The sequence below is a fragment of the Pollachius pollachius genome, assembly GCF_949987615.1.
Source record: "Pollachius pollachius genome assembly, chromosome: 19".
NCBI classification, from domain to species: domain Eukaryota; kingdom Metazoa; phylum Chordata; class Actinopteri; order Gadiformes; family Gadidae; genus Pollachius; species Pollachius pollachius.
The window spans coordinates 12,831,428-12,856,848 of NC_136952.1; the positions used below are offsets into that span (position 1 = coordinate 12,831,428).

The following is a 25,421-nucleotide window of genomic DNA, read 5'->3' on the forward strand; positions in this document are numbered from 1 at the left end:
GAAAGAAACTTAAGATACACACCTTGCGCCTTCACCGACTCCCTCACACACACACACACGCACGCACACACACACACACACACACACACACACACACACACACACACACACACACACACACACACACACACACACACACACACACACACACACACACACACACACACACACACATTCACTCACTCAGCTGCGCCTTCACCCACTCCCTCGCACACACATGACTACACTAGCACACGCCCGCAATAACCCCACACACAGACCACACACACTGTCCAAGGCGAATAGAAGCCTATCTGAACATCTGTCTCTTCATGTCATGTCCGCCCTGCACGTCCCTCCGGCCGTCCGTCTGTCTGCATGTTAATCCATGTCCGTCCGTGTGTCCAGATCCTGGTGTGGGGGTTGCGCAACATGAAGCCCTACGAGCTGGCGGCCGTGTCCTCCCCCAGCCTGGTGGTGGAGTGTGGGGGTCAGAGGGTGGAGTCGGCCGTCATCAGGAACATGAAGAAGAGCCCCAACTTCCCCAGCTCCGTGCTCTTCATACAAGTGGTGAGGCAGAACTGGCCACGCACACGCACACATAAACACACACATACATAGACACCCGCGTGTCAGGGAATTCCCCTGGCGTGATGCTAGACATCTGATGCTGGAATTGAGGAGCTGAGCAACTTGGCTCCGCCCTCTTGACGATGGTCAGCCAATCGCATGTGCCTGTAGGCTTCCTTTAGTCCATCTATCCTCACGCCCCACCTGTTCCATAATGACCTATATCTGTAATCATTGTAAGTCAATTTGGATAAAAGCAACTCCCAAGTGACTAAATAGAAATTGACACTCAAATATACGTAAAACATATAAAATAAAAATACTATTTGAAATATGGTCATTTAGCAGATGCTATATAGGAATAGCGAGCCATCTCTAGCTATGGGATGCCTACACAGAAAGACTAAGGAGGGGGGCCCATTGGGGACTGCACGCAGTACTTGACAGGAAGTCAAGGTCCAATAAGTCACAACACCCTCCTGCCTCTCCCCGCCTCCTCCTCTCCTCATGTGTATACGTTCCCCTCCGCCCTCCAGTACCTGCCCAAGGATGAGATGTACACGCCGCCCATCGTGCTGAAGGTGATCGACCACCGGCCGTTCGGCAGGAAGCCGGTGGTGGGCCAGTGCACCATCTCGTCCCTGGAGCGCTTCCGCTGCGACCCCCACGTCATCACCGCCGAGGGCAGCATGGCCAACAAGAGTAAGTAGGACAGACCTGCCAAGGGCAGGCTGGACTGGCCTTGGCAGTCCTTGTGTACCAGTTCTTTTAAATCCTCTGAAGTGTTTTTTACCAATTTATGCCGCTTTTCTTTTTTTAAATTTTCTTTGAAGAAAAAGCTCAACGTAGCAGGCGCTACGTTGAGCTCGCTTTTATTGTCACTGTTATTCTTTATACGGCTAAATACATTTCATTTCTTTTTAATCTCTTCATATTTTTGCAGTTATTTGCATAATATTGTGTTAGATGTGTTCATTTGTATGTCAAGTAAAGTTTATATAGTTTATTGGAAATTATTTTAACTTAACATCTCATGTAAGCTATGTAACACACTTACCACATAGGTCAACGCAACACACACTCGCGAACACAAACACTGAGTCGCACTCTCCCTGTATGTCCCAGTGTCTCTGATGTCCTCTGCCGCCCCTCATCTTTCCATCTCCATGGACGAGAACAGGCCACTGCTAGAGGCTCAGGTAAACAGCTCACCCCTCCTGCCTGACTAACTCAGTGATAATGATGATAATAATCAGAATAATAACACTTGTAATAATTATGTCATCATAAATTCACCACAGTTTCAGCACAAATGCGTTGTAAACCTGGTTTACGACACATTAATTCTCTTTTGCATTGCATAACATTCACCAACACAAGATATGACTCTAGGATCCAATCGTATATATTTTGCTCTGGCTTCCAGTTTATGCACAGTATGTCAGCCGCACTCGACAAAATGGCGACCCCCCCTTCCCATTTTGTATGTATGGTTACCTTATCATAGTCTTTTGATTCACACGGCTGGGCACTAATGGCATAAGAGGGCTGAGTTCACGCTAATCACACCTTCTTCTGGACCACCGCTTAATTCCAATCTTGACACTGTGCACTGAACACTAACTTCACAACCGCAAATAACTTGCTTCATAATCATTTTCAAAAAGAATTGAAGCAAAATCAATTTTCAAGAGATCTGCTTGTAATCTCGGGATGGTTTTTGCCTCCACTAAAATCACTCACCATGTCCTGTTCATTTGCAATAAGGTTGTCACTCAGTCCCTGACATGTCCTTTTTTGTTCGTCCCCTTTTCGTTCTGTACTCTGGCGTTCCCTTTCCCAAAGATTGCAGAAAAGGTGAGAGATCAAAATACTAAATACGGTTCCTAAGAGCTTATCAATAGTGGTGATAAACCTATCGATATACCACCTTTCACAGTTGAAAGGGCGCTGTTTTTCAACATGGGGGAATTAAAGATGTCGCCTGGGTCTTTAGGAGAAGGAGACGGTGGACTGGTGGAGTAAGTTCTACGCGTCCATGGGAGATCGGGAGCGATGTGGAGAGTACATGCAGAAGGGATACGACACGCTGGAGGTATTCAGCTCCCATCATGTCAATGTGTTTTTATACTTAGTCCATTTCAGACAAGGTGGCTTAGAAGTGAGGCTGCGCACAACCAAAGCAGACAATCAAAACAAAGTGAATTTACCACAACCGTCAGAGTTGTGCGTAGTTCTAGGACTAACCATCGCACAAGGTGAATACTTTCAGAAGTATCTGTGCAAGAGATACACAGAGAGTACATCTCGACAAAGTGTGTTCTAAATTCAGGCCAAAAGCTAACAACAACAAAGTGAATTTACAGTATAAGCTGGCTATCACTTTCTTGATCTCAACCTTTCTTATTGCATACTTAACTAATATCCAACGATAACGATGCCATAAAGTGCGATTCGTTTCTGTAAAACAAAGGGTTTTTTTTTGGGGGGGTTTTTCTGTAAAACTCACACTTCTGCGCTCAGGCGTACGACAATGAACTGGAGGACCTGCCGGAGTTCAATGGGTTGACGGACTTCTGCGATACCTTCAAGCTGGAGCGAGGCAAGAAGCAGAGCAAGGACGGCGACCCTGACGTGGTGGGAGAGTTCAAGGTAGAAGCCGTGAATCCTTTATCATGTTTAGGACGCGGCAACCGTAGCAATCTTATATTATACAGAGGGTATTTGTTTTTTGTAATGCTTAGTACAAGTGTGTTTGTGTGCATGAATGTATGTATACATGCAAGTATGCATGTATGCATGTGTTCATGTATAAATGCATACACATTTGTGTGTTTTGAGTACATATCTATAGAGCGCACACTGTCCATAGAGCGGCCTATTGATGAATTTCCCTCCTGGCTGTCCCAGGGCTCCTTCAGGGTGTACCCCCTGTCTGATGACCCCGGGGTGATGGCTCCTCCCAGGCAGTTCAGAGAGCTGCCCGACAGCGGGCCGCAGGAGTGTCTGGTGCGGGTCTACATCATCAGGGCCATAGACCTGCAGCCCAAAGACAACAACGGCAGGGTATGGGAACATCTACCTGGTCACATCTGCCCACACAGGGACACACAGGGACACAGACACACATACACCCAGAAACACACCCACACTCACACACAGCATCTAGTTTAAAAAGTTTATATCTATATATCTATATATCTATAGATATATATATATATATTCAACAGTGTTTTACCTAAAAGCTTCTTTCTAATTCCCCATTGTTCAGTGTGATCCATACATTAAGATAACCCTCGGGAGGAACACCGTCGATGACAGCGACCACTACGTCCCAAACAACACCAACCCTGTGTTTGGAAAGTAAGTGAATGGAAGAAATTCAGGAGGATTGAGAATGTGTTGCCGGGCAGAAAGATGCGTCCCGTAACGCATGATCATCTCTGTGTGTTTAGGATGTTTGAGATGTCGTGCTACCTGCCTCAGGAGAAGGACCTGAAGATCTCCGTGTACGACTACGACCTCCTGACCCGGGACGAGAAGGTGGGCGAGACGGTGATAGACCTGGAGAACCGCTTCCTGTCCCGGTTCAACTCCTACTGCGGCCTGCCCCAGACCTACTGCATGTGAGCAGAACTACACTGTAGCAGAGTACCTGTAGTGGGTGGTTCCAGGTGGCGGTGATGTGATGTCTATTTCCCCGGTTCTAGATCTGGGGTCAACCAGTGGCGGGACCAGATGAAGCCGTCTCAGATCCTGGACAACGTGGCCCGTCTCAAAGGTCTGTCCAAACCCAGGACTGAGGACAACGGCAACACGCTCACCTTCCAGGGAAGAGACTACACCCTGGCCGAGTTTGGTAAGGACCGGTCATTCATTTCATAGAGTGTTTAATCCAGAATTAAAACAATAATGTCACTTAGCCATTCAAGAATTTATGATTCAATTCTCTTTTTTTTTATAAGAATTTTGAAACTTTGACAATTTTACAATGAGCTTTACAACATTGCAGAATCATTCAAGAAATTGCGCAATGACTTTTGCAACTTTGAAAACTTTTTCCCCGAAAACGTTCCATCCAGAGGCCAACAAGGAGGTGCACCAGCACCTGGGCCCGGCCCGCGAGCGCATGTGTCTGCACGTGCTCAGAACCCAGGGGCTGGTCCCGGAGCACGTTGAGACCCGGACCCTGTACAGCAGCTTCCAGCCCTCGCTCTCCCAGGTGGGCAGAGGCACGCCCATATCAAACAAACCCCGCCCCCTCTCTAGCCCATGCCCTATTGAACATGTGCAGTGCAGTTATGCATCACATTAAACATGTGATGCATGATTATTTCAATATTTACAGTTTTATCGACATGTTCAATCATTATGCAGTCATTCGTCATCAGTATTTACTACTCGTTTTGAGTCTAATTAATAGCTGCGTCCATCAGCCGAAGCCACTTACAGGGATTATACAGGTCATGGAGAACTGACTCAAGGATCTCTATAGGTTTGTTTGGGAATCGTACCCAGTTGTTTTTTGGCTGGGAGTCAAACACCCTGTCCGCTACGCTGTCCTGCCCCTCAGCGCCACCTTGAACGGTGCTCATGTCTTTATTCTAAACGAGTGACCCCGAGGAACTCTCCATGACCCCTGCTCTGTGGCTCCTCTCAGGGACGACTCCAAATGTGGGTGGACGTCTTCCCCAAGAGCCTGGGCGTGCCCGGCCCTCCCTTTGACGTCACCCCACGCAAGGCCAAGAAGTATGAGCTGCATTTCAATAACCTCTTTTATTTGTTAATTGATCTGATTTGACACTGATTTTCACTACTGTTTGAGAACCAAGGAAAAACAAAACAATCGACTAGTGCATTGTTTCCCTTTTGGATAACTTTTCAGAAACATCCTGCGGGTCATCGTGTGGAACACGACCGACGTCACCCTTGATGAGACGAGCATCACCGGAGAGCACATGAGTGACATCTACGTCAAGGGGTACGTCTGCAAAGCACATAGACGGAGTCAATGTGATTAAACCTTCAGCAGGTCACGTTGCATGACTCCATAAACGCATGGACATTCTTCTGCACCTTTTAAACACGTTTGTGTATTAGAGCGATCAGAAGTCTCACTATTTCCTGAACCCTTTTTTTATTTTTTTGGTGTCAGAGCCGGTGCTGAGAATATACACAGATGTATTTGGTTATGTTAAGCCCGGGAGGTTCAGTTTCAGTTTCAATTACGGGATGGTGTAACCTTTGACCCTGCAGCTGGATGCCAGGCATGGAGGAGGAAAAGCAGAAGACGGACGTCCACTACAGGTCACTGGACGGAGACGGGAACTTCAACTGGAGGTTCATCTTCAACTTTGACTACCTGCCTGCGGAGCAGCTCTGTCTGGTCTCCAAGAAGGTACGTCCAATGTGACTAATCTTCCTGAGGGAAGTTACCTTAAATTCCCCCTTGTGACACAGAGCCCAGCGGGATAACTAGACTGCAAAGAAACATGTTGTATATGATTATACGTTTTCATTTCCTTTTTCCAAACAGGAACATTTCTGGAGTCTTGACAAATCAGAGTTCAGGATTCCTCCCAAGTTGATTGTTCAGATATGGGACAACGACAAGTTCTCATTGGACGATTACTTGGGTACATATTTACTGGTTGTTTGAAACATTGTTTGTTCACTAATAACTGTCGGTGCATCACGGAACAGGCAGACGGACACATATAAACACATCATAAACTAAGAAAAATATGAAAGATGTCTTTGTGAGAGTCAACGCTAGACACAGGTGGCTGTGCATCTCGACTCGTGAGCTAACGGGCTCACTTGTGTGTCAGGTGTGGTGGAGCTGGACCTGCGCTCCCTGATCCCTCCCGCCAAGACGCCAGAGAAGTGCAGCATGGAGATGATGGAGCGCGGCCCGGACAAAAGCAAGTCTCAGCAGGCCAAGTCTCTGCTGGCCCAGAAGTCGGTGCGCGGCTGGTGGCCCTGCACCATCGACAAGGACGGCAAGAAGGAGCTGGGCGTGAGTACAGACGGCGTGGTTTGGTTATTCACGGTGCATGATGGGAAGATTAAAGAGTGATAGTTGATAGTAACCCAGACCAGGCAAGTAGAGGTATGGTATGATGGCCTTAGCAACCTGGTTACTTATATATTCATGGTATTCATTCAAGTCTTCAGAGATCGTGGAACCGTGTTCCTGCATTGTAAATCACACTAATTATTTCATTAATAGTCCATTTATTGACAGATGGACAGCTGGTTTTGAATCAAGCTATCGGCCCAGAAATCTTTTATCAATGTTCAGGGTTAGAACTCACAAGTTGTTTTTGCAGTCGAATGCCAAGATTTGCTTTGACAAACTATTATGCTTAGTCATGTAAATGTGCAAATAAATGTTGGATGTTAAGCCCTAATGTGGTGCGTGCGTTTTGTGTGTGTGCATCAGGGCAAGGTGGAGATGACGCTGGAGATCGTGGGTGAAGAGGATGCAGATGAGAAACCGGCTGGAAAGGGCCGGGATGAGCCCAACATGAACCCCAGACTAGAACCCCCCAAGTAAGTAGAGGCGCGTCCTGACACACACGCTCTCACTCAGCTGTGAGAAGTCCAGTGGGGAGGATTTGTCAGCCAAATGGTTTCGGGTTCGAACCCCAGTGTCCGGCGGACAATGACCTCCTACCCGTTATGACGTGTATAAAACCGCTTACGTTGTCAAACATCTCATCGGTGTATAAAGAGTCTAAAGTCCTTCGTAGTTCACAATCATCCTGAATAACTAGTGCATGTTTCCTCCACCAGTCGGCCAGACACCTCCTTCTTCTGGTTCACCAGCCCCTGCAAGGCAATGAAGTTCATCGTGTGGCGTCGCTTCAGATGCGTCTTCATCATGCTGATCCTCCTGGTTATTGTCGGGCTCTTCCTCGGAATCCTCCTGTACTCCTTCCCGGTAAGAACGAGCTCAACAGTTAGTGGCTTTAGACGGATTCATCTTGGCCACAGGTCAAACGAATTAATGAATTAATGAATTAAAGCACATATTTACACACTGATGATCTGATTCTGACAATCATACTAACCCAAGAAACGTAGCAAAATAGTTATGATTAAATACAATTATATCACTTTCTTTTCACCCACAGAACTACATTTCTATGAAGATAATTAAGCCATTGAGTTAAGGAACTACGGCGACGATCCATAATCTTCAAACAACCAAAGAATATGAGAAAAGGACCTCTATGTGAACAAGAATTCTTCTGTACCGCCTTCTCCAAGCCTTACGTCCATCACACTCACAAGTTATGTGTGCTGCACTTTAACTGCCAATTTCTTACAAGTTGTACACAACCACTGTAAATAGACAATGACATACCAACTGTAACCTTTTTTTATTTTTACGGCCACATGGGAAGGGATGAGTTTTATGCATGAAGAGAAAGTAAATCAGGATGGGATTATTTAAATTGTGTAATGCTGATTTGAATCACTACCTATTTTTGATGATTAAAAATGTATAAAACAATGTGCTGCCTCTCCTTAAATTGATTCCAACTGAACAAGACAATGCTTATGATAGCAGCACGTGAAGATCACCAGAAAAATAGGACAGGAAAGTATACATATTTTTTTTATAAAAAGAAATGTTAATCCTACTCAACATTAAGATAAATTCAGCAGAACCCAACATGTAATCTACATGTCCTGAGTTTAAAACACATGTACACATGTAAGTCTTACATTCTGTGTTTACCAAAGAACTAAATTTCTGATTTCAAAACAAATTCCACAAAGTTAGCTGTCAGAAGAGCTGGGATTTCTACACAATCAAGCCATCCCTGGGTTTCAGAGTATTCTTCCTCTTTCATGGGCTAGTGCCTTTACTCTTCCCCTGAGGCCAGTGGCTTGCAGCGCTGCTGGAGCAGGGCCTCCACCTCCGCCAGCCGCACCAGGCTGTTGGCCTTGCCCTGGAACCGCCCGTTCTTCCCCGCCCCCTTCCCTTCAAGCATCTCCAGGACCCTGCGCACAGCAGAGGAAATAGCTGTAATGCTAGCAATATCTAACACATCCCAACACAACCTCTTATATCCCTAATATTGGCCTCCTTGAGCCAGATGTCTAACACTGTCCTGCTCCTCAGCGACCACAATCACTTTGGAGAACAGAGTCTAAATGATGAATAGAAGTGGTTTCAAAACTGATTGACACATTTTCACACGGGCGTCATCGTAGGACAAACACAGGTGTCACTCTTGATACTTTTTACGGCCTGCTACTTTTATGAACCAGTAGTCTTAATTAGCGAAGATAAAAATAATGGGCTTTATGAGCGACACCCGTGTTTGACCTACTACCTCTTTGAAAAAGAATCCAATCTAGAATTGTGCAATTGTTGAACTGCTTTGTGTTGAGGGCAGACACATCAAAAGGTGTCCAGGCAGGAACAGGTGAGGAGGTGCCATGTGTCCACCCTTACCGGGGTCCCATCTCTGAAACCACATCACTGGGACCGGCCAGGAGGAACAGCCCAGGGCCCTTCTCTTCCCCAACACTCAGGAACACCAGCGTCTCCATGGGTAAAGAGGAAGGTTAATGCCGTTAATACCCAATATAGGTTTCAGCTTGATGCCCTCAAATATCCACAATTGCAATCACCGTCTCACCTCGGTGCCGATTTCGTTTGCGATGATGTTCATGAATTCGTTGTCGCCTTCTTTTCTGCAGGACGCAAAAAAGATGACAGCGGGGGTTCTCATTTCATTAACAACAACCTGCCATCTCGGCAGGGCGTGAGCTAACTGAAAAAGGTCTTACTTGTGCAAGGTGAAGAAGTTTCCTCTTTGCGGGCTGCTCTTGAAGTTCTGTGCAATGAGAAGGGCCAAGTCTCGCAGTAAGCCCAGATTGCTCTACAAGAACACATGCATGATTTAGATTATCGTTAATGTATGACAGGACGATTTGGAAATATACAAATAACACCTGTAAGATTCTACTTAGTTTATTTAAAATAAGTTAATAACTCTGTGATGGTGGAGATCAGCTTACTTTCTGCAGGAGCTTCACACACTTCTGGGTCTTGGATACGGCCTCTACGTGCTCGTCAGGTCCAGTTCTGAGAGAAAAACAAAAGTCGTTTTTTTTTCTTTGCTTAGGGCACTCTTTGGATATTTCTGTAAAAAGGCTGTTCATTCGTAAAAAGGGTTAAGCGCTCACTTTAAAAGGGAGACCAGCGACCGCTCGGTGCTGTAGCATTTCTCTGCATATTTCAGAACCCGGTTTCCCACCAAGAAGATCAGGTTGGTTTTGTTCTTCTTTCCCTTTTCGGTGGACAGGAGTTTAATCACCTAGAGTAATGTAAAGAGTGTTAAAAATGTCTCTGATTTATCACTAACAAGTCAGATGGAAGGACAATAACCTGGACACCTTTTAATGTGACCAAAACGCATGGTTTGCCTCGGTGTGTATGTGTGGTATAGAGTCTTGCCTGTAGTTGGCTGAGGTTGGACACATGGGTTCCGCAGCACATGTTGGCGTCGATACCCTCAATGTCGATGATCCGGACGGGCCCTGCGAGGTCATCAGGCAGCCCCCGGCTCCTGGCCTGGTTCATGCACACAACGCAGGTTAAAAGACACTCTGGGCTGGTTGTCGCCAAATTGCCAACCCAATTTTTATTAGTGTGTAGCTATAGGAAAGTAAACTGCAGGTCACTTTGGATATAAGGCCCTGTTGAATGACTCAATACTCATCTGAACTAGAGCCCTTCAAGAAACTTCTCTGTGCTCACCTTTTCCAGGGCGGGGTCGTCTAAGGCGAGCAGCTGCAGGGTGACCGGGACGTGGGCCCGGATCTTCTCGTTCACGGCCTCCTCCAGGGCCTGCAGCTGGGCCGGCGCCAGGCTGGCCGTGTCCAGCTCTATGTTGCTCCGCTGGCGCCCCAGCTCCCTGGAGGCAAGGGCACCACACCAGGGCGGTTGATGATCAGATGTGCAGTCTACAATTATTTCTTCTAAACAGTGAACATTGTTACTGCGTTAGAGTCATTAACACAGTCAAAGTGTTAATTAGGAAAAAGCTAAAGCTGAAATGTATGAAGGCAGTCTAAGTGTTAAATAAAATACTGCCAAATCAAAAGATTTCACGAGCATAAAGGAAAAACAGCCATTATCAGTGCAGCCATATTTCTCTGGGAGGGAGATTTAAACATTTTAGGATCACTTCATTTGAATGTGATGCGAGGTAGAATTACCATGAAGTTGTCTTAAAGCCAAACATTGTTTCTGCCAGGGCGGAGATGAGATGTTGACCTAATAAGGAAAATAACAACAAAAAAGTTAAAACTTATACCTATATTAACTTGTCCATATAGAGACAATATTTTCAAAAGAGACATTTAGAAATATGCAAACAGCTACAATATGTTATTAAGAATAAGTGACATGAATCAGTTATTCCTCTACATTAAAAGGCTATTCTCTTGAAGAATATGATGGGTGTGGCTTTTGAGTGCATTCTCACCCGAGTGTTGCTGCATGTGGTCAAACCTCCTGTCCCAGTCCAACTTAAGCTGCACCTCCTGGCCCACCTCCAGCGAGGAGCCTACAAAGTGGACGGCATCAGCCCCCTGCCTCGTCACCTTGATGACTGGCACGTCTCTTATTAACCCATGGTCGTCCGGCTGGAGGAACACAGGCTCCATTAAGTGATACATTCAAGAACACTGATGATTTGAGTTAAGTCGTCCTAATAATGCGCTCCAATGTTGAATTGCAGCCATTCATTTAAAAGTGTTGATTTGAAGCAGTAACTGGCTATTCATGTAAAGCGTGTAGTTCATTTACAAAACAGAAACTAAAAAACAACAACTTACTTGACCACCCCCCTCCGGAAACAAGATGGTATCCTGAAGTTTGACGTTGAAGCCTTTAACAGTTACTTTCTTTCCATTGACTTCTTGTTTAAGTTCAGCAGGGCAGCAGGACACTACAGTGGTGGCGAACTAAATTACAGAGGCGGTGCATTGGTACACACATCATGAGACTGTATACAAGGTGTGGTTGAACGAAAACACTAATAAGATGGCACGTCATGGAACGATTCTTTTGATAAGCACTAAATGTTGAGGGTGAGAGGTTTATCTTTACGGTTTTTGCAATTGGTTTTGAATAATGAATTCCTTCATGGAAACCTTGACACTCATGTATAGTAGGTGTGCTGACGCAAGTCATTGTAAGTTATATTTAACTGGAACAAGTCACGTGTGTTCGGAGATGTCAGATGTCTTGAGACCGTTATCTTTTGCTAAAACAAAGGGTATACACAACAGTATAAGTAATCCTAAAACTATGTTACAAACGGAATATCCAATACCTCCTTCATAAAGCAGTCTCGTTGACACTGGAAAGCCATGTTCGGTGTTAGGGTCCAAGATTAATGCTGCACAACCGCGCTGACCCCACAGGAAGAACTTCAGCTGCCTACGGAAACCCAAAGGGCCCAAGTCTAGCGCGACATAAACAAATGATTTACGCGATTGTAAATGAAAAATATTTATTTAATAAACACGTGATCAAACAATGTCATTATATTGTACAGATAAGTAAACACAATGTTTCAGATTTATAAGGAGACCCAAAATATTGTGATGTGAAATCCGGACAATCATTTATTGCAGGCCTGTAACAATTTGTCAGCATCCGAGTACTTCAATCAGACTGTAGGAGAAGAAGAGAAAATTCATAATTTGTCATTTCAGGATACTGGTATTATAAATCAGGATATTCGAGTATTACACTGGCTAAATACTTGCGTTTCTTGAAATGTGAGACATTCATATATAACATGCAACTACATCAAGCAAATGGCACCAATGGTTGTATATGTTAAAATAATTGAATGGCTATGCATATTATTGTCGCTGTTGTATACTATTGGTTGCACAGCAGTGATTCTAAGGGTCTGTCCAGTAATTGCTATTGGACAAAAAAGGGCTAAACTACAGCGATGGGCAGAGAAAGACTTACATCACTAAGGTCGCCCATATCTGGTATCGCTCCTACCCTATGGCCACCAATTTCATGGATCATCTGTGAAAAGGGGTGGGGTACAAAAGGTGCACACACACACAAAAACGAACACACACACACACACACACACACACACACACACATACACACACCATTTTTAATTTCCAACTGCATTGAGTCAAAATTTTACTTCTGTGTTAAAAAATGGTAGTAGGCCCATTGTAGTGAATATATTATGGTAACTACAGCCGTGTTGTGGTAAATATGAAAGTGATATGATGGTGTAGTATATAGGATTAAATATATTATAGGTATCGTAGTAAATATAGGTATTGTAGTAAAATAGGTATGTATATATATATATATATATATATATATATAGTTGTTCTGTAGTAAATACGGTAGCGTCACTCACGTCCATGTAGTTGTCGTACTCCGCCTTGCCGTCATCCTCTTCGTGCGCCCAGTCCCTCCAGTTGTCAAAGTCCACAGAAATCCAGCTTGACTGCTCAGAGAAGGGTCAAAAGCACCCATTAAATGGTGCACACAGACTTTGGTGAAGTCTCATGTGTTCATCATTCAAGATTATTGCTTTATCTAATAAACAGTTTGATGGATGCTGTTATCCAGTGACATACATGAATGACCCAAGTGGGAATCTCCCGCCTAACCCTGGCCATTTAAATGCTGAGCTCTTCCAGTTGAATCAGACTGGAACACATAATTTGAAGGAAAATACTAACTGCACAGTAATATCCGATGATGTTGATCCCCCCAGTTCAATACAGTTCCTCTCGGTCTTCGCTTGAGGGTATATCTCAGTGGCTTGTCAGTCTTCAACGAATTGAACTAAAGTTTGACTAAAGTGTCGGGAGGTAGTTTAACCTCTCTGCAGACTAACCCACCTTAGCAGGGTCCTTCTGCAGTCGTGGCCAGGCCACGTCTGGTGTGACTTTACGGATCAACATGTTGATGGTGCGATCGTAGACTCTTTCTCTGGAGTCCTGTATATAAAGGAAAAACATATATTACAATCAAATGTACCTCAATTGAACGTATATTTACTTCATCTCGGTGTCGAACTGAGTACATACATGAATTTGGATTCTGTCATAGAAGTACAGCTCGTTGTAAATAACGTCATCTTCATCATTTTTGCAGCTGAAAACATAATGACATGTGTAAACAGGTGAGGCAACGTTTATTACAACTCTGTTGTATTAATCATGGCGTGTAGAATTGTTTGATTCATGTCTTCATTTAACAATGAAATACAATGCCTTTCTTATGTATTTTATCATAACTAATCACGTACCGATACAGCACAGAAAAGGGGTACAGTTGGATGGAACGAAAGGATAACAATGTTGTGACCTCACCATAAAATCATTTTATCCGGATGGAACTCAACCTGCACGCACTTGGGTTTGTGGACCATGAAGTTGATGGTGACATATTTTTTGCGATCAAACCACTGTGCTCGAGCTGGTTGGCTAAAATAAGATACACACATGACAATTGTAAACACCAACGTGTGTAGCCTACCACGTTACACGTTACAACAATGTAATAGTAACCTTTTAAAATATTCAGGAAAAAACAGACTTTAGCATCAGTTGGGACAGGGGATTAACTTCCCCAAATAGAAAAATATTGGGGATCAGTCAGTTAGTAGTAATTGAGGAGAAAGTATACTCACACTCAATAAACTTACCTAGTCTCGGGTCTGACAATCTTTGGCTGGTTCATTCTTGACAAATTGACCGGTTAAAGTGTTTCAAAACGTAAATATATATATATTGGGGTTTAATATATACGTGCAATAACAGAAGGAAAACCACGTTGCCTGGTGGTCGCAGAGACTAAATGACTATTTTAAGACCGGTATCAGCTGCTGCTGTTGGTCCCCACCCCCACTGTCGTGACCTCCTATTTATTGGCTGAGATGAACTCTCGGGAAAACCAAGGAGTTTTCTAGAAACTCGCTGGGACAGCGACTGATAAAAATTGCATGTAATAATGTAATACATGGATGTAATAGAAGAACACTGATGGCAAGGAATGTAACTCTCTTTAAGTACAATGTAAATGTTAATGTAGAGATGATAACCCTTGCTCCAACCTTTGAATAAGTTCACTCTCCAGCTGATCGTTTTTGTTTTTGTTGTTGTTGTTGAGTTGTGTTTGAGCTCAACTATATCACTGAGTACGAAAAAAATATCACAGGGCAGACTTACAGGAGAGTATTTGGCGCCCCCTTGTGGCACAGATTTGCCGCGGGATTTTCGCCGGAAGTGCAATCTTGTATGTGGAAAATGTGGCGCGAGAGAGCCGATCGATGTTACGTATATACAAACTTGCACGAATAAACGCATCAAAAAAAAGAGTATTACTACAGCCATTTTTAACGAATTAAGGAACTAATACAATTTAAGAAGCCACCCGCTTGCAAGCTACTCTTCTGTTGGAAAATATGCCCCGTAGACGACAGGTAAGAAATATCTAGGTCGCACCCCGGATAGATTAGCTTGGCTAATGTGAGGCAAAATAACAGGCAGTCGAGCTGCTAACGTGACAACTGACTATTTATTTACAGTATACATGCCGTTCTAGCTGTCGCAACCTCAAGCTAGCATTATCATTTGTCTTTAAATCAATCGGCAGCTGTTGTGATTAATTTAGTTGGAAGTAGAAAAGGCTGTCTTTTAGATGCATATCTACATTAGCATGTTAGCCCTTTCAATAGCATGTAAAGCTAGCTCTAGCACTACTAGTCTAATGCTGAGAGTCCATGGCAGAGATCAATGTTTACTACTTTCAAAGCTACGGTGAAGTTCCGGACGTGGAGCGGCACTTGAGAGCATTTACGTTCTTTATGTTATAGAATAGAGAGGCATTTTTCTTTGATTGGGGATGTTGCTAGGTCCCTGTGTTTACATTGTGCCAAGGCTAAAAACACCGTTGTATAACAAAATCACTGACCGCAGATACAATAACGGAGGGAATAAGATAATTTATAATACATGTAAACGATTACTGTGAAATTCCAAGACATTATTTAAATTGCTGGTTTAGTTGCATAGATGTGATACCATCTGTATTAAGCAATGATTTTGGGTGCATAATCCGCATTTAAACAGGCTTCAAAGCATATTTTTTTACCCATTATAGGTTTCTAGGTCTTTTAATTCCTTATTAATCACTATTTAATTTGTTGTCATCACTACGGTTGAGAAAAGTCAGAGCTTGGTGAAGACGATGAGTCTCAAACGTAGAATACAACTTATTTCTTAGCTACTCAAAACTTGGAAAAGTCCCACTTTGGTTTGAATGCAACAGAACTGGTGAAAGGTTATTTAAAGCAAGCTCATCTGTGTGCGTGTTTTGGTGACAGAGGCCTGTGGCCGGGAGTGGCTCTGATGGCACCGAAGACTCGGACTCCTCCGCAGACCGCGAGCAGACCAACAGTTCAGAGAGCGACGGAACCGCAGCCAAGAGACAGCGCCTCACCAGAGCATCCATGCGCCTTAGCCAAAGCTCCCAGGGTACACAAATATACTGAGTTGTCAATAACCCCTCCAGGTCCCCCTGCCTGCCTTCTTTTTCTTTAACGTTGTGTTTTGGTTCCGCTCACGTCAGACACCCCTGATCTCAAACCAGCTGGCGACCACGATGAATCCCCTCCCTTGACGCCGACGGGTAACGCCCCTTCGTCCGAGTCGGAGCTGGACATCTCCAGCCCCAACGCCTCGCACGACGAGAGTCAGGCAAAAGACCCGGCTGGCCGAGAGTCTGACAAGGACCTATCGCATCGACCCAAACGCCGCCGCTGCCACGAGACCTACAACTTTAACATGAAGTGCCCCACACCGGGATGTAACTCTCTCGGTAAAGCACAAGTTTGCAACCTGTGTTTTTCACCTGACCCTGATGTCAAAAACCCATTCCGAACCTTTCCCTCACTTCAAGGCATTTAATTTTTTCTGTGCATCTGTGCCGATACATATGCTGTATTGATCTATAACGATCTATTGTGTGTTTTCTTTTTCTCCAGGTCACCTTACAGGAAAACACGAACGCCATTTTGCCGTATCCGGATGTCCTCTTTACCATAATCTGTCTGCAGATGAGTGCAAGGTGAGTGCAAGACCAGTGACATCGCTCACAATGTGTACTAGTGTTAATATTAAGTAATCTAGAAAATGCTCACCAAAGCAGTCAATCAAATTGATATGAATGATAAGCATTTAGGCCTCAGGATTTTAGCCGGAAACTCTAGCAACAAAACAATGCTACTCCTCATAACCATACTGAAATCTCATATCAAAGCTATGGTTAATTCAATTGACATGAGGCCTCTTGATGTTATGCATTGTCACAGAGTGTATAAAGCGCAGACTTTGCATCTCTGGAGAGCTCTATAATATGCACTTTTATTTTCTACAATAGCTATTTACTCCATTCAGAAATATCTGTACTAGAAAGTTTCCCAGGAATATTACACACCCATCTACAAGTCAATGCACCCCGGGAACCCCTCTCTCTATTAGTCATGTCTATTCTTATTCTGGTCCAACCCATAATGGGAAAGTCTCTGAAAAGGATATAGCTTTAACTGTAGCCACAACCCAAGCCACAAGAGGCTGCTAATGGGAAATAATCGTAATTCTTTTCTATAAGAATAAGTGCAGTGCCCATTCGTAATGTTCCTGTTCGTAACTGGTTGGTTGCTTTGGCTCTGGTGTTTTTGCTTGCAGCTTTATCTAGAGCCGCTCTACCTAATGTCCTCACACTCGACACTGCCATTCCTTTGGTCCTCATTAACACTCCTGGCAACCGGGATGTCGATTGGATGAACTGTTGTTGAGAACCCGAAGGACAGAGAGACTCCCTTCTCTGTGCTTATAGAATAAAACAAAATGACAAATACTGAATAACTCCTTTTCTACCCTGACCTTATTTGTCTTATTTACAAACTGTTGTTTGTAGGGCTGTAGTCAATCAAAGAAAAAAAATGATAAAAATACAATGCATGTTATTTCTAAATGAACTTAATAGGCCATGGTGCACTCTAGTGAACCTGCTAGCATAAATATCACGGAAGTGCTGTTCGGAGTAAGTCAGTGGATTTCAGAAACACTCGGTTAGGCAGAGTTTCAGTCATGTTAAGGGGTTGCTTTCAAATTATATTTCATCATGTGGCTGAGCGGGTTCCTTGGTCATGAGCATACTCTTAGCATTCTCCTAGCATGAATGTTCTAGCCCTGCTGTAAGGTGTTGTATGTTTGTTAACACAGGTCAAAGCCATCAGTCGAGAGAAACAGGAGGAGGAGATGAAGGGACAGGACGAGGGTAATTCACGCCATGCCACGCGCCACCAGGTAGGTCCCTGCCGCCACATCTTCAGGCGGAGTAAGCACATTTTACTGAAAGAGAGTGGCTACATTAATAGTTTATGATTAAATGGTATTGGCAGTAGTCACATTAAGCTCAGACACAAAGCATTCATTATTTTCATATTGGTTCCTTGTTGCATTTTTGCTTAAGAATTATTTTGAAATGATATCTATAAGAAACAAGCTCCCCTTAGTACAATTAGCTTATTATTTCCCCCCTTTGATGTTCCCTCACAGACCCCCACGTCTAAACAGAGCAGATACAAAGAGCAGGTGGCAGAGATGAGGAAGGGGAGGAACGCTGGTCTGCAGAAGGAGCAGAAAGAGAAGCATGTGGTATGTGATGCCGCACAAGGCCCCGCCCTCTTACACAATCGCACATTGTCAAGGTCTCCGAACAAAATGTACATTTTAACATAACCGGACAAACACACCAAATGAAAAAGTGAGAAGGTTTGGAATATTGTATTTTTAGGCAGAAATCATCAGATTTAGCTGTTAACTAACGATTTCTGTACTTTGATTGTCTATCAATTCTACCCGATGTTGTACATTAAATACATAAGTTATGTCAATATCATGATATTTCATTATTTCACTGCATATTCAAGTTTTATGAAATCTAAGACATTCTTGCATCACAAAGCGGAGGGGGATTAAGTCAACTCTACTCTGACTCGATTCACCACTATTTGATTGTTGAAGAATCCGCAATGCTAAATTCTAGTCCCTGGTATCTTCACCAAGCATGTTGTCCCTCAACCACTCACGTTTCATGACTTGCTGCCCACAGGAACACCGACAGACCCACGGCAACACCCGGGAACCTCTGCTGGAGAACATCACCAGCGAGTACGACCTGGAGCTCTTCAGGAAGGCCCAGGCCAGGGCGTCGGAGGACCTGGTAATAGGCCAGCGCCCTTCTGAACCATTGCTACAACTGTTCAGTCGTTGAAACACTCGCTGTGGAATCAGATACATTTCATTGATGAGCTGGTTTGGTAGGCTGTAGACACTACTTGTTGAGCCCTGGTGTGCATATGGGGTCGCAGGAGTAGCTGACATAAGCTATAGCTATTTGATGATCCATTTGAGCAAACCATTCATTCTTTGTAGACTTTCCAAAGCAACTTTTGGCAGGCGGGCATTTTATTTATGTAAACCATGAGATGAATGGCCGCTGTTGCCTACTAGGGATGCACCAATAGGAAATATACGCAGCGATACCAATAATCAAGAGCTACTATAGACTGATACATAATTCTTCATACACTCTTCATACAATGTCCAATACAAAGAAATTTGTTTGTCCTGGCCATCGGCCCTTTTCCTTCTACCGTAACACCATCTTCGGCCTGCACATTAGTGCATCCCCTGACGACCACAGTCTTCAAGTGACCCTAGGTGTAGCTACCACAGGTGTATTTGACTGACACCGTTGTGCTCCTTCTCTGGGCTGCTCCCCACAGGAGAAGCTCCGCATCCAGGGTCAGATCACGGAGGGCAGCAACATGATCAAGACCATCCTGTTCGGGCGCTACGAGCTGGACACCTGGTACCACTCGCCCTACCCCGAGGAGTATGCCCGGCTCGGACGCCTGTACGTCTGCGAGTTCTGCCTCAAGTACATGAAGAGCCAAACCATCCTCAGACGACACATGGTGAGACCCCCCCACCCCCCACCCCCCAGATCATCCACCTGGACACACATTTGATTAATTTATTTGGAATGACCAATACTACAACACCATAGCATCCAAATATTAATAAAGAGCCTATCATGTCTCACACAACAACACAAACACTGTGCAAGTATTTACAACCAAGTGAATCAGTAGATAAATATATAGTTATATTCAGGGGTAGAGATGACAGCGCCGTCTCCATATATGCAGACTGCCAATGATTGCTGACACAGAGCAGTATTTGGCTATTTGCTAAGTTCTTCTTATTAAGTCCTGCAATTTGCAATCCTCTAACACAGAGTCTATGAACATGTCCAAGGCTACCAAAAATGAGTACAACTAGTTCTGTGCTGTAACCACCTACTGTCAGAGCATGAATTAATGGCTGGTATTCAAAAAAAAAATCAGAGAAACACAGGTCCATATACATGTCACAGCAACAACCCACATCCAGAATCACAATGTTTTTTAAAAGATCAACAACAACAATTTCAGGAGTATTTGGAGACTCTCTAAGAACAGGTTCTAAGGAATGTTATCATTCAAATGTGTGAACCAGTTAAGTTGTATATATTTTTTTGTATGTATTGTGCTTAGTCCATACACTTGTCGTAGTTCATTCGCTGTAATATCCCCTGCTGTAGTGTCAACTTTGTGGTACCGGCCCCCCAAAATTTTGGTTGCAACCCCAAAGGAAATTTGTAGGTCTTCTGCTCTGCTGCTTCCCTTGGTCCTAGGGATGCCCTGATTAATCGTTGACGTGTGTTCCCAGGCCAAGTGTGTGTGGAAGCATCCTCCTGGGGACGAGGTCTACAGAAAAGGCGCCATATCCGTGTTTGAGGTTGACGGCAAAAAGAACAAGGTGCGCCACCATGTTGACCCTGTTCTGACTCCATTGACACCGTGGACCTGGGCCCTGTTGACACATTGCCCCTGGGCCAAGGAAACCGACCAATAGCTGTGTTTACTATTTTATTGATCTGAAAAGGATGACCTTTATCCTGAGGCTATGTCCTTAACGACCTAAAAACGAATAAGGACCTGTGTGGCCTGACGTATTGGATAAATCCAAGGTGGACCTTGAGGTAAATAACATAAACTATATTCCATTGCTCAGGACTTACATTTTCTACTCTGCTGCAGCTTACATACCATATCATAACATATACCATCCGTCTGTGTACATTGATCTCATTTGAAAAGATGAACTCACTTGAAACAAATTGTAAAATGTTGTTGTGCATTGGGGGTCATTTTCTATTTACTACAAGTTCCTCCAAATCTCTTTCCTCACTCCCCGACTCTTTGCACTCCTCCTCTTACTCCTTTATCAAAATGCTGTATTATTATTAGCCTACTATTAATAACTAATAATAACTATTAATGTTTATATACTGCTGTAACGATTTTAGTTTTTCCGTCATCCAGAATAGGGAGTGTGTTTTTTCTTTGTATTCCTTTAAACAGCGCTAGTCCTGTGTTACAATTTAAACATAGGTTCAAAGCCGTGTGTCTTCATTAAGTGGTTCTTGTTTCCAATAATTGCGATTCCACTGCTGCCATACAGCCGTGCTGTAACTTCAAGCACTGCTCAAAACCTTGGCCCTCATCGCTGCGCCATCTTTACTACCTTTTATATTACACGAAGAGCAAGACCGCAAGTTGAGTCTTCCAGCCTGTGTTGTTCTATCTAGGACGTAATGCTGCCCGACGTGGAGATGATTGGCTCGTCTGTTTTGCATTGAAGCTCTGTCGTAACAGTTGCACTCTTGTCAAATGCTGTGGGGACTAAGCAAATTGACTTTCAGGTCCGCTTACTGTCTGTCTTTCGCTTCATTTTACCCCAACCCCAGCCCCCCACCTCCCCTTGATTTGCTATTGGAACGCTGGATCAGAAATGATGTTGGACTTCATGGTCGAAAGTTATGTTGATCCCCGATCTACTGCCAGAACCTGTGTCTCCTGTCTGAGCTCTTCCTGGCCCACAAGACCAGAGAGCCCTACTAAGTGTTAGTAAATGTGTGGTTCTCAGATCTACTGCCAGAGCCTGTGTCTCCTGTCTTAAGCTCATCCTGGACCACAAGACCAGAGAGCCCTATTCAGTTTAACTAAATGATGTGTGGTTCCCCAGATCTACTGCCAGAACCTCTGTCTCCTGGCCAAGCTGTTCCTGGACCACAAGACGCTTTACTACGATGTGGAGCCCTTCCTCTTCTACGTCATGACCGAGGCAGACAACACCGGCTGCCACCTGGTCGGCTACTTCTCCAAGGTAACCAGCCCCCACACAACATGGCCGCACGATGCTTAGCTGTGCATCTACATAATGGCCATTCCTAAAAGGGCCCCAAGTGTGTCTATTTATGTCTATTTATGTGTGTCTATTAAGTGTGAGACGAGTCTATAACCTCCCTTCATTGAAAACAATTCATCATTCTTTCGCCGTGCAACATAGTTCCTCAAGACAGCAAAAGATATTGGCGGGGCAATATTGATAAAAAATGAATTGTCATGCTATACAGGTGATTATTTTTAAATGGCTTGGAGCCAGGCAGAATCAAGGACCGGAACTATCCATTTTATAAGTTATAATATATTAATCATTCATGTCACTGTAAATGGATCCAAGCCTTTATATTTATACATATTTTTTCTATATACCTTAAAGACAGACAGGAAGTTGGGTTTATTAGAGAGAATGGCACGTACCACAGGACTACTGGTGCACAAGCATGGTGAGGAAGCAAGACGCCTTGAATCAGGAGCTTTTAAACTAAAGATTGATTTTATGGTGGAAAAAATGTTTATGTTCTTTTGCTGCAGGAGAAAAACTCCTTCCTGAACTACAACGTGTCCTGCATCCTGACCATGCCTCAGTACATGAGGCAGGGCTTCGGCAAGATGCTCATCGACTTCAGTATGTGAACCTCTTCAACGGGTTCCCCCTCCGCGGGGGGCTTCATTTCACCAAACCGTCGGGAGACGTGTGATGTGACGGTGATGCTCTCTCCCACAGGCTACCTGCTGTCCAAGGTGGAGGAGAAGGTGGGGTCACCGGAGAGGCCACTGTCCGACCTGGGCCTCATCAGCTACCGTAGTTACTGGAAGGAGGTCTTGCTCAGATACATGTGCAACTTCCAGGGCAAGGAGATCTCCATTAAGGGTAGGTCCCAGATGGAGGCAGGCCACAGTGTGGATGAATAACTTGACTTTGCCATCATTTTGTTTCGATTTGTCTTCCTGATTTTTCTTTTAGCTTGGTCCTTAATCAATTTACTGTTATAATTTTTGTTTGATGTCGGTAGTTGCTTCACGATTAAAAGATGTTTGTGTTATTCTGTGCTGCTAGTGTCTATTTCAACCTAGGCATTTTTATTTATTTTTTTGCTTGATATTTTTTTTTGGACCAAGCACGTTGCTGGAGGCAGAAATCTGTACTTGGTGGGAACCAATAATTTGCCGACAGATAGTACATAAAAAAAAAAAAAGTGTCTGTAAAAGGTATCAAATCAACACCGTGACGACTTGCCGCTGTAGTACTACACTTTTTAAAATCTTCATCCACTTACGCCATTGCGTTTTCATCCATAGAATATCTAATGAAACAGACAACAGGGCTTAGCTCTGTTTCTGGTTGCCTGCCCTGGCTCTGTGCCATTCTGCTCTGACAGTAGGACTTCTGCCTCTGAGATTCAAGGCAACCCAACATCACGAGAATGCATTCGTCTGTCTTTTCTGTATGTATCTATATTACAACAGCCCCAGTGTTTTGACGGACATTTCAAGTTCGATGTCAAAGTTCAAAGTTTTTTAGCCCGTTAAAACAAATGCGCCGAAACTCAACAAACAAAGGTTGTTCTTTTTGTTCTGTGCGTTGCAGAGATCAGCCAGGAAACAGCTGTTAACCCAGTGGATATCGTCAGTACCCTGCAGTCCCTCCAGATGCTCAAGTACTGGAAAGGGAAGCACCTGGTGTTAAAGAGACAGGTAACAATACAAAGCACCATTGGTTTACACACTCATACTACTGTTTACTATTTAGTCATTCATTCAAGTGGAACAGAAACGCACACTGCTCTGCCTGATTCCATCGTGTGTGTGTGTGTGTGTGTGTGTGTGTGTGTGTGTGTGTGTGTGTGTGTGTGTGTGTGTGTGCGTGTGCGCGCGCATTTAGCCCAGTTTGATTTAATTGATTGGTACATTTGATCCTCACACTAACTCACTAATGTATTAAAGGTACAGTGAAACTTGCTTTGTTCATGTAAAGACACCTCTCACTCACACACTCATTTTATGCTGCTTCCCAGGACCTGATAGACGAATGGAAAGCCAAGGAGACAAAGCGAGGCAATAGCAACAAAACCATCGACCCCGGCTCGTTAAAATGGACACCGCCCAAAGGGACATGATTGGTAGCATCCTTCCCCACATCCCCCTCTCTCTCGCCAGGCTATCGAATAAATTGAACCTGCACCAGCCACAGAGTAGCCTTCCACCACAAGCTATCAATGAAGATCAGTGGGTCTGTTTTTTTTCTCATCAAGTGTAATGGATTTTTATCCTCCCTAATTTTCAGCAGCTATTTATGTTTTACGGGCCACGTTGCATTGCCTTATTTTGGATTAATTGATGACAAAACGTATTGTTAAACACTACGTTTTCGGAAGAAAAGAATTATGTTGTCTCTGGAAATGCAGTAATTTTGGCGAAAAACATGAATGTCTTTTATATTTTGTATTGGAGTTTGAATAGTCCTGTATGCTGGATGTCATGAATGGAAAACAAGGAATACAGTCGTTAGTTTGTCAGCATTCAGTTGCTTTCACATTTTTATTTCTTTTGAGAGGAGGGGAGTATGAAAACTTTCCTTTGCATTGGTCAACAACACTGCTGTTGGTATGAACTTTAAAAGTGTAACACAGTGTGTTTTGGCAAGGATATGAAGTTTTTTGTATTTTGTCCTTTCAGTTGGTATAAAATTGTACAGTTCATGTCGTGTAAGTTCATTTTTCTAGCCGTAGTGATAGTGGGGTCTGACCCGGTCCTCTCTTGCCAATCTGCCAAATAAAAGAATAACAGAATAATTTTAGTAATTACGTACATAAATAAATACTTTTTTCTTTTTTTTTAATGCCTTTTTGGAAAGTAAATCTGACCACTGAAGGCCAGTGTCACAAACGGAAAAGAAACCACAGTCTCAGGTGTTGGGGCTGGCAGGACACTCACCGGCTCATGGGACTCCCCGGACACAGCCGATGGCCCGCGATGCCCCCGGGAGGATTTGAGTCAAGGATTCTGCAACAAGCCAAAAAAAACTCCTTTGAACAGACCAACCACGATTCTTCAGGAAAAATTAATCGTTTTTTAAGCTTGTTTGTAGCATAGAACATCATGCATCTATCAATAAAGTTGCCTTGAGAATCGAAGCGTTGTGTGTCTTACCTCCGCTGGTGATGCTTCTCCCCATCAGGCCCACAAACATCTCTCCTTTGTTGCCTGAAAGGCCCGGAAAATAATGCGGTTTTATTGGTTTTATCATTTAGTCATTTTTATATGAAGACTGAAACATTTTACGAATTTCTTTGACATTTATTATTGTTATTAAATAATACAAATTAAAGTATTACATTTCTACTTACGTCGTCTGTTCATTTGTATCGGCTGCATTGAACCTGTGGCACAGAAATCTAACTGAGGTTTATGTAAATATGCTCTTCATTGGAATATGAAAATGTATTTGATTTGCAAATACATATGGTATTGTAGTGT

At 43.7% G+C, this 25,421-nt stretch overlaps 4 protein-coding genes across 8 annotated transcripts in view; 2 read left to right on the forward strand and 2 right to left on the reverse strand.

Annotated features, from left to right (window-relative positions):
* myof (myoferlin) overlaps nt 1-8,071 on the forward strand; it is a 31,162-nt gene extending 23,091 nt beyond the window's left edge. For all 3 annotated transcript variants that reach the window (XM_079757459.1, XM_079757460.1, XM_079757461.1), the window contains 19 exons: nt 388-549; nt 1,086-1,251; nt 1,675-1,748; nt 2,395-2,406; nt 2,546-2,644; nt 3,073-3,201; nt 3,460-3,615; nt 3,821-3,912; nt 4,005-4,175; nt 4,260-4,408; nt 4,632-4,771; nt 5,210-5,298; nt 5,435-5,530; nt 5,806-5,947; nt 6,086-6,185; nt 6,381-6,568; nt 6,995-7,104; nt 7,348-7,495; nt 7,689-8,071. In XM_079757459.1, the coding sequence (XP_079613585.1) occupies nt 388-549; nt 1,086-1,251; nt 1,675-1,748; nt 2,395-2,406; nt 2,546-2,644; nt 3,073-3,201; nt 3,460-3,615; nt 3,821-3,912; nt 4,005-4,175; nt 4,260-4,408; nt 4,632-4,771; nt 5,210-5,298; nt 5,435-5,530; nt 5,806-5,947; nt 6,086-6,185; nt 6,381-6,568; nt 6,995-7,104; nt 7,348-7,495; nt 7,689-7,727 (2,262 nt within the window). In that variant the 3' untranslated portion in view covers nt 7,728-8,071. The remainder of the gene's footprint in view (nt 1-387; nt 550-1,085; nt 1,252-1,674; nt 1,749-2,394; nt 2,407-2,545; nt 2,645-3,072; nt 3,202-3,459; nt 3,616-3,820; nt 3,913-4,004; nt 4,176-4,259; nt 4,409-4,631; nt 4,772-5,209; nt 5,299-5,434; nt 5,531-5,805; nt 5,948-6,085; nt 6,186-6,380; nt 6,569-6,994; nt 7,105-7,347; nt 7,496-7,688) is intronic.
* aarsd1 (alanyl-tRNA synthetase domain containing 1) lies at nt 7,921-12,023 on the reverse strand. The gene is made up of 12 exons (XM_079757462.1): nt 11,916-12,023; nt 11,416-11,544; nt 11,064-11,223; nt 10,795-10,852; nt 10,334-10,490; nt 10,031-10,147; nt 9,760-9,890; nt 9,592-9,658; nt 9,361-9,452; nt 9,210-9,264; nt 9,023-9,114; nt 7,921-8,565 (listed from the first exon to the last, which is right to left on the reverse strand). The coding sequence occupies exons 1-12, from the start codon at nt 11,952-11,954 to the stop codon at nt 8,427-8,429; spliced, it is 1,236 nt and encodes a 411-aa protein (XP_079613588.1). The 5' UTR covers nt 11,955-12,023; the 3' UTR covers nt 7,921-8,426.
* Nucleotides 12,024-12,535: 512 nt separating this feature from the next.
* Nucleotides 12,536-14,418, reverse strand: ptges3l (prostaglandin E synthase 3 like; the record flags this gene model as incomplete). The annotated part of the gene is made up of 6 exons (XM_079756839.1): nt 14,286-14,418; nt 13,951-14,064; nt 13,666-13,732; nt 13,477-13,575; nt 12,987-13,076; nt 12,536-12,631 (listed from the first exon to the last, which is right to left on the reverse strand). The coding sequence occupies exons 1-6, from the start codon at nt 14,318-14,320 to the stop codon at nt 12,536-12,538; spliced, it is 501 nt and encodes a 166-aa protein (XP_079612965.1). The 5' UTR covers nt 14,321-14,418.
* A 469-nt stretch (nt 14,419-14,887) lies between these two features.
* Nucleotides 14,888-25,168, forward strand: kat7b (K(lysine) acetyltransferase 7b). Of its 3 annotated transcripts, XM_079756274.1 has the most exons (15): nt 14,888-15,062; nt 15,966-16,116; nt 16,211-16,459; nt 16,626-16,708; nt 17,869-17,952; nt 18,205-18,303; nt 18,761-18,871; nt 19,437-19,628; nt 20,425-20,514; nt 21,784-21,924; nt 22,476-22,569; nt 22,669-22,815; nt 23,533-23,639; nt 23,960-24,064; nt 24,799-25,168. In XM_079756274.1, the coding sequence occupies exons 1-14, from the start codon at nt 15,045-15,047 to the stop codon at nt 24,059-24,061; spliced, it is 1,668 nt and encodes a 555-aa protein (XP_079612400.1). In that variant the 5' UTR covers nt 14,888-15,044; the 3' UTR covers nt 24,062-24,064; nt 24,799-25,168. The 3 variants fall into 3 exon arrangements, 2 of the variants coding, with proteins under 2 accessions (XP_079612400.1, XP_079612399.1); XR_013812633.1 differs by lacking the exons at nt 23,960-24,064; nt 24,799-25,168 and adding an exon at nt 22,321-22,387; XM_079756273.1 differs by having other exon boundaries at nt 23,960-25,168.
* The last annotated feature ends 253 nt before the right edge of the window (nt 25,169-25,421 follow it).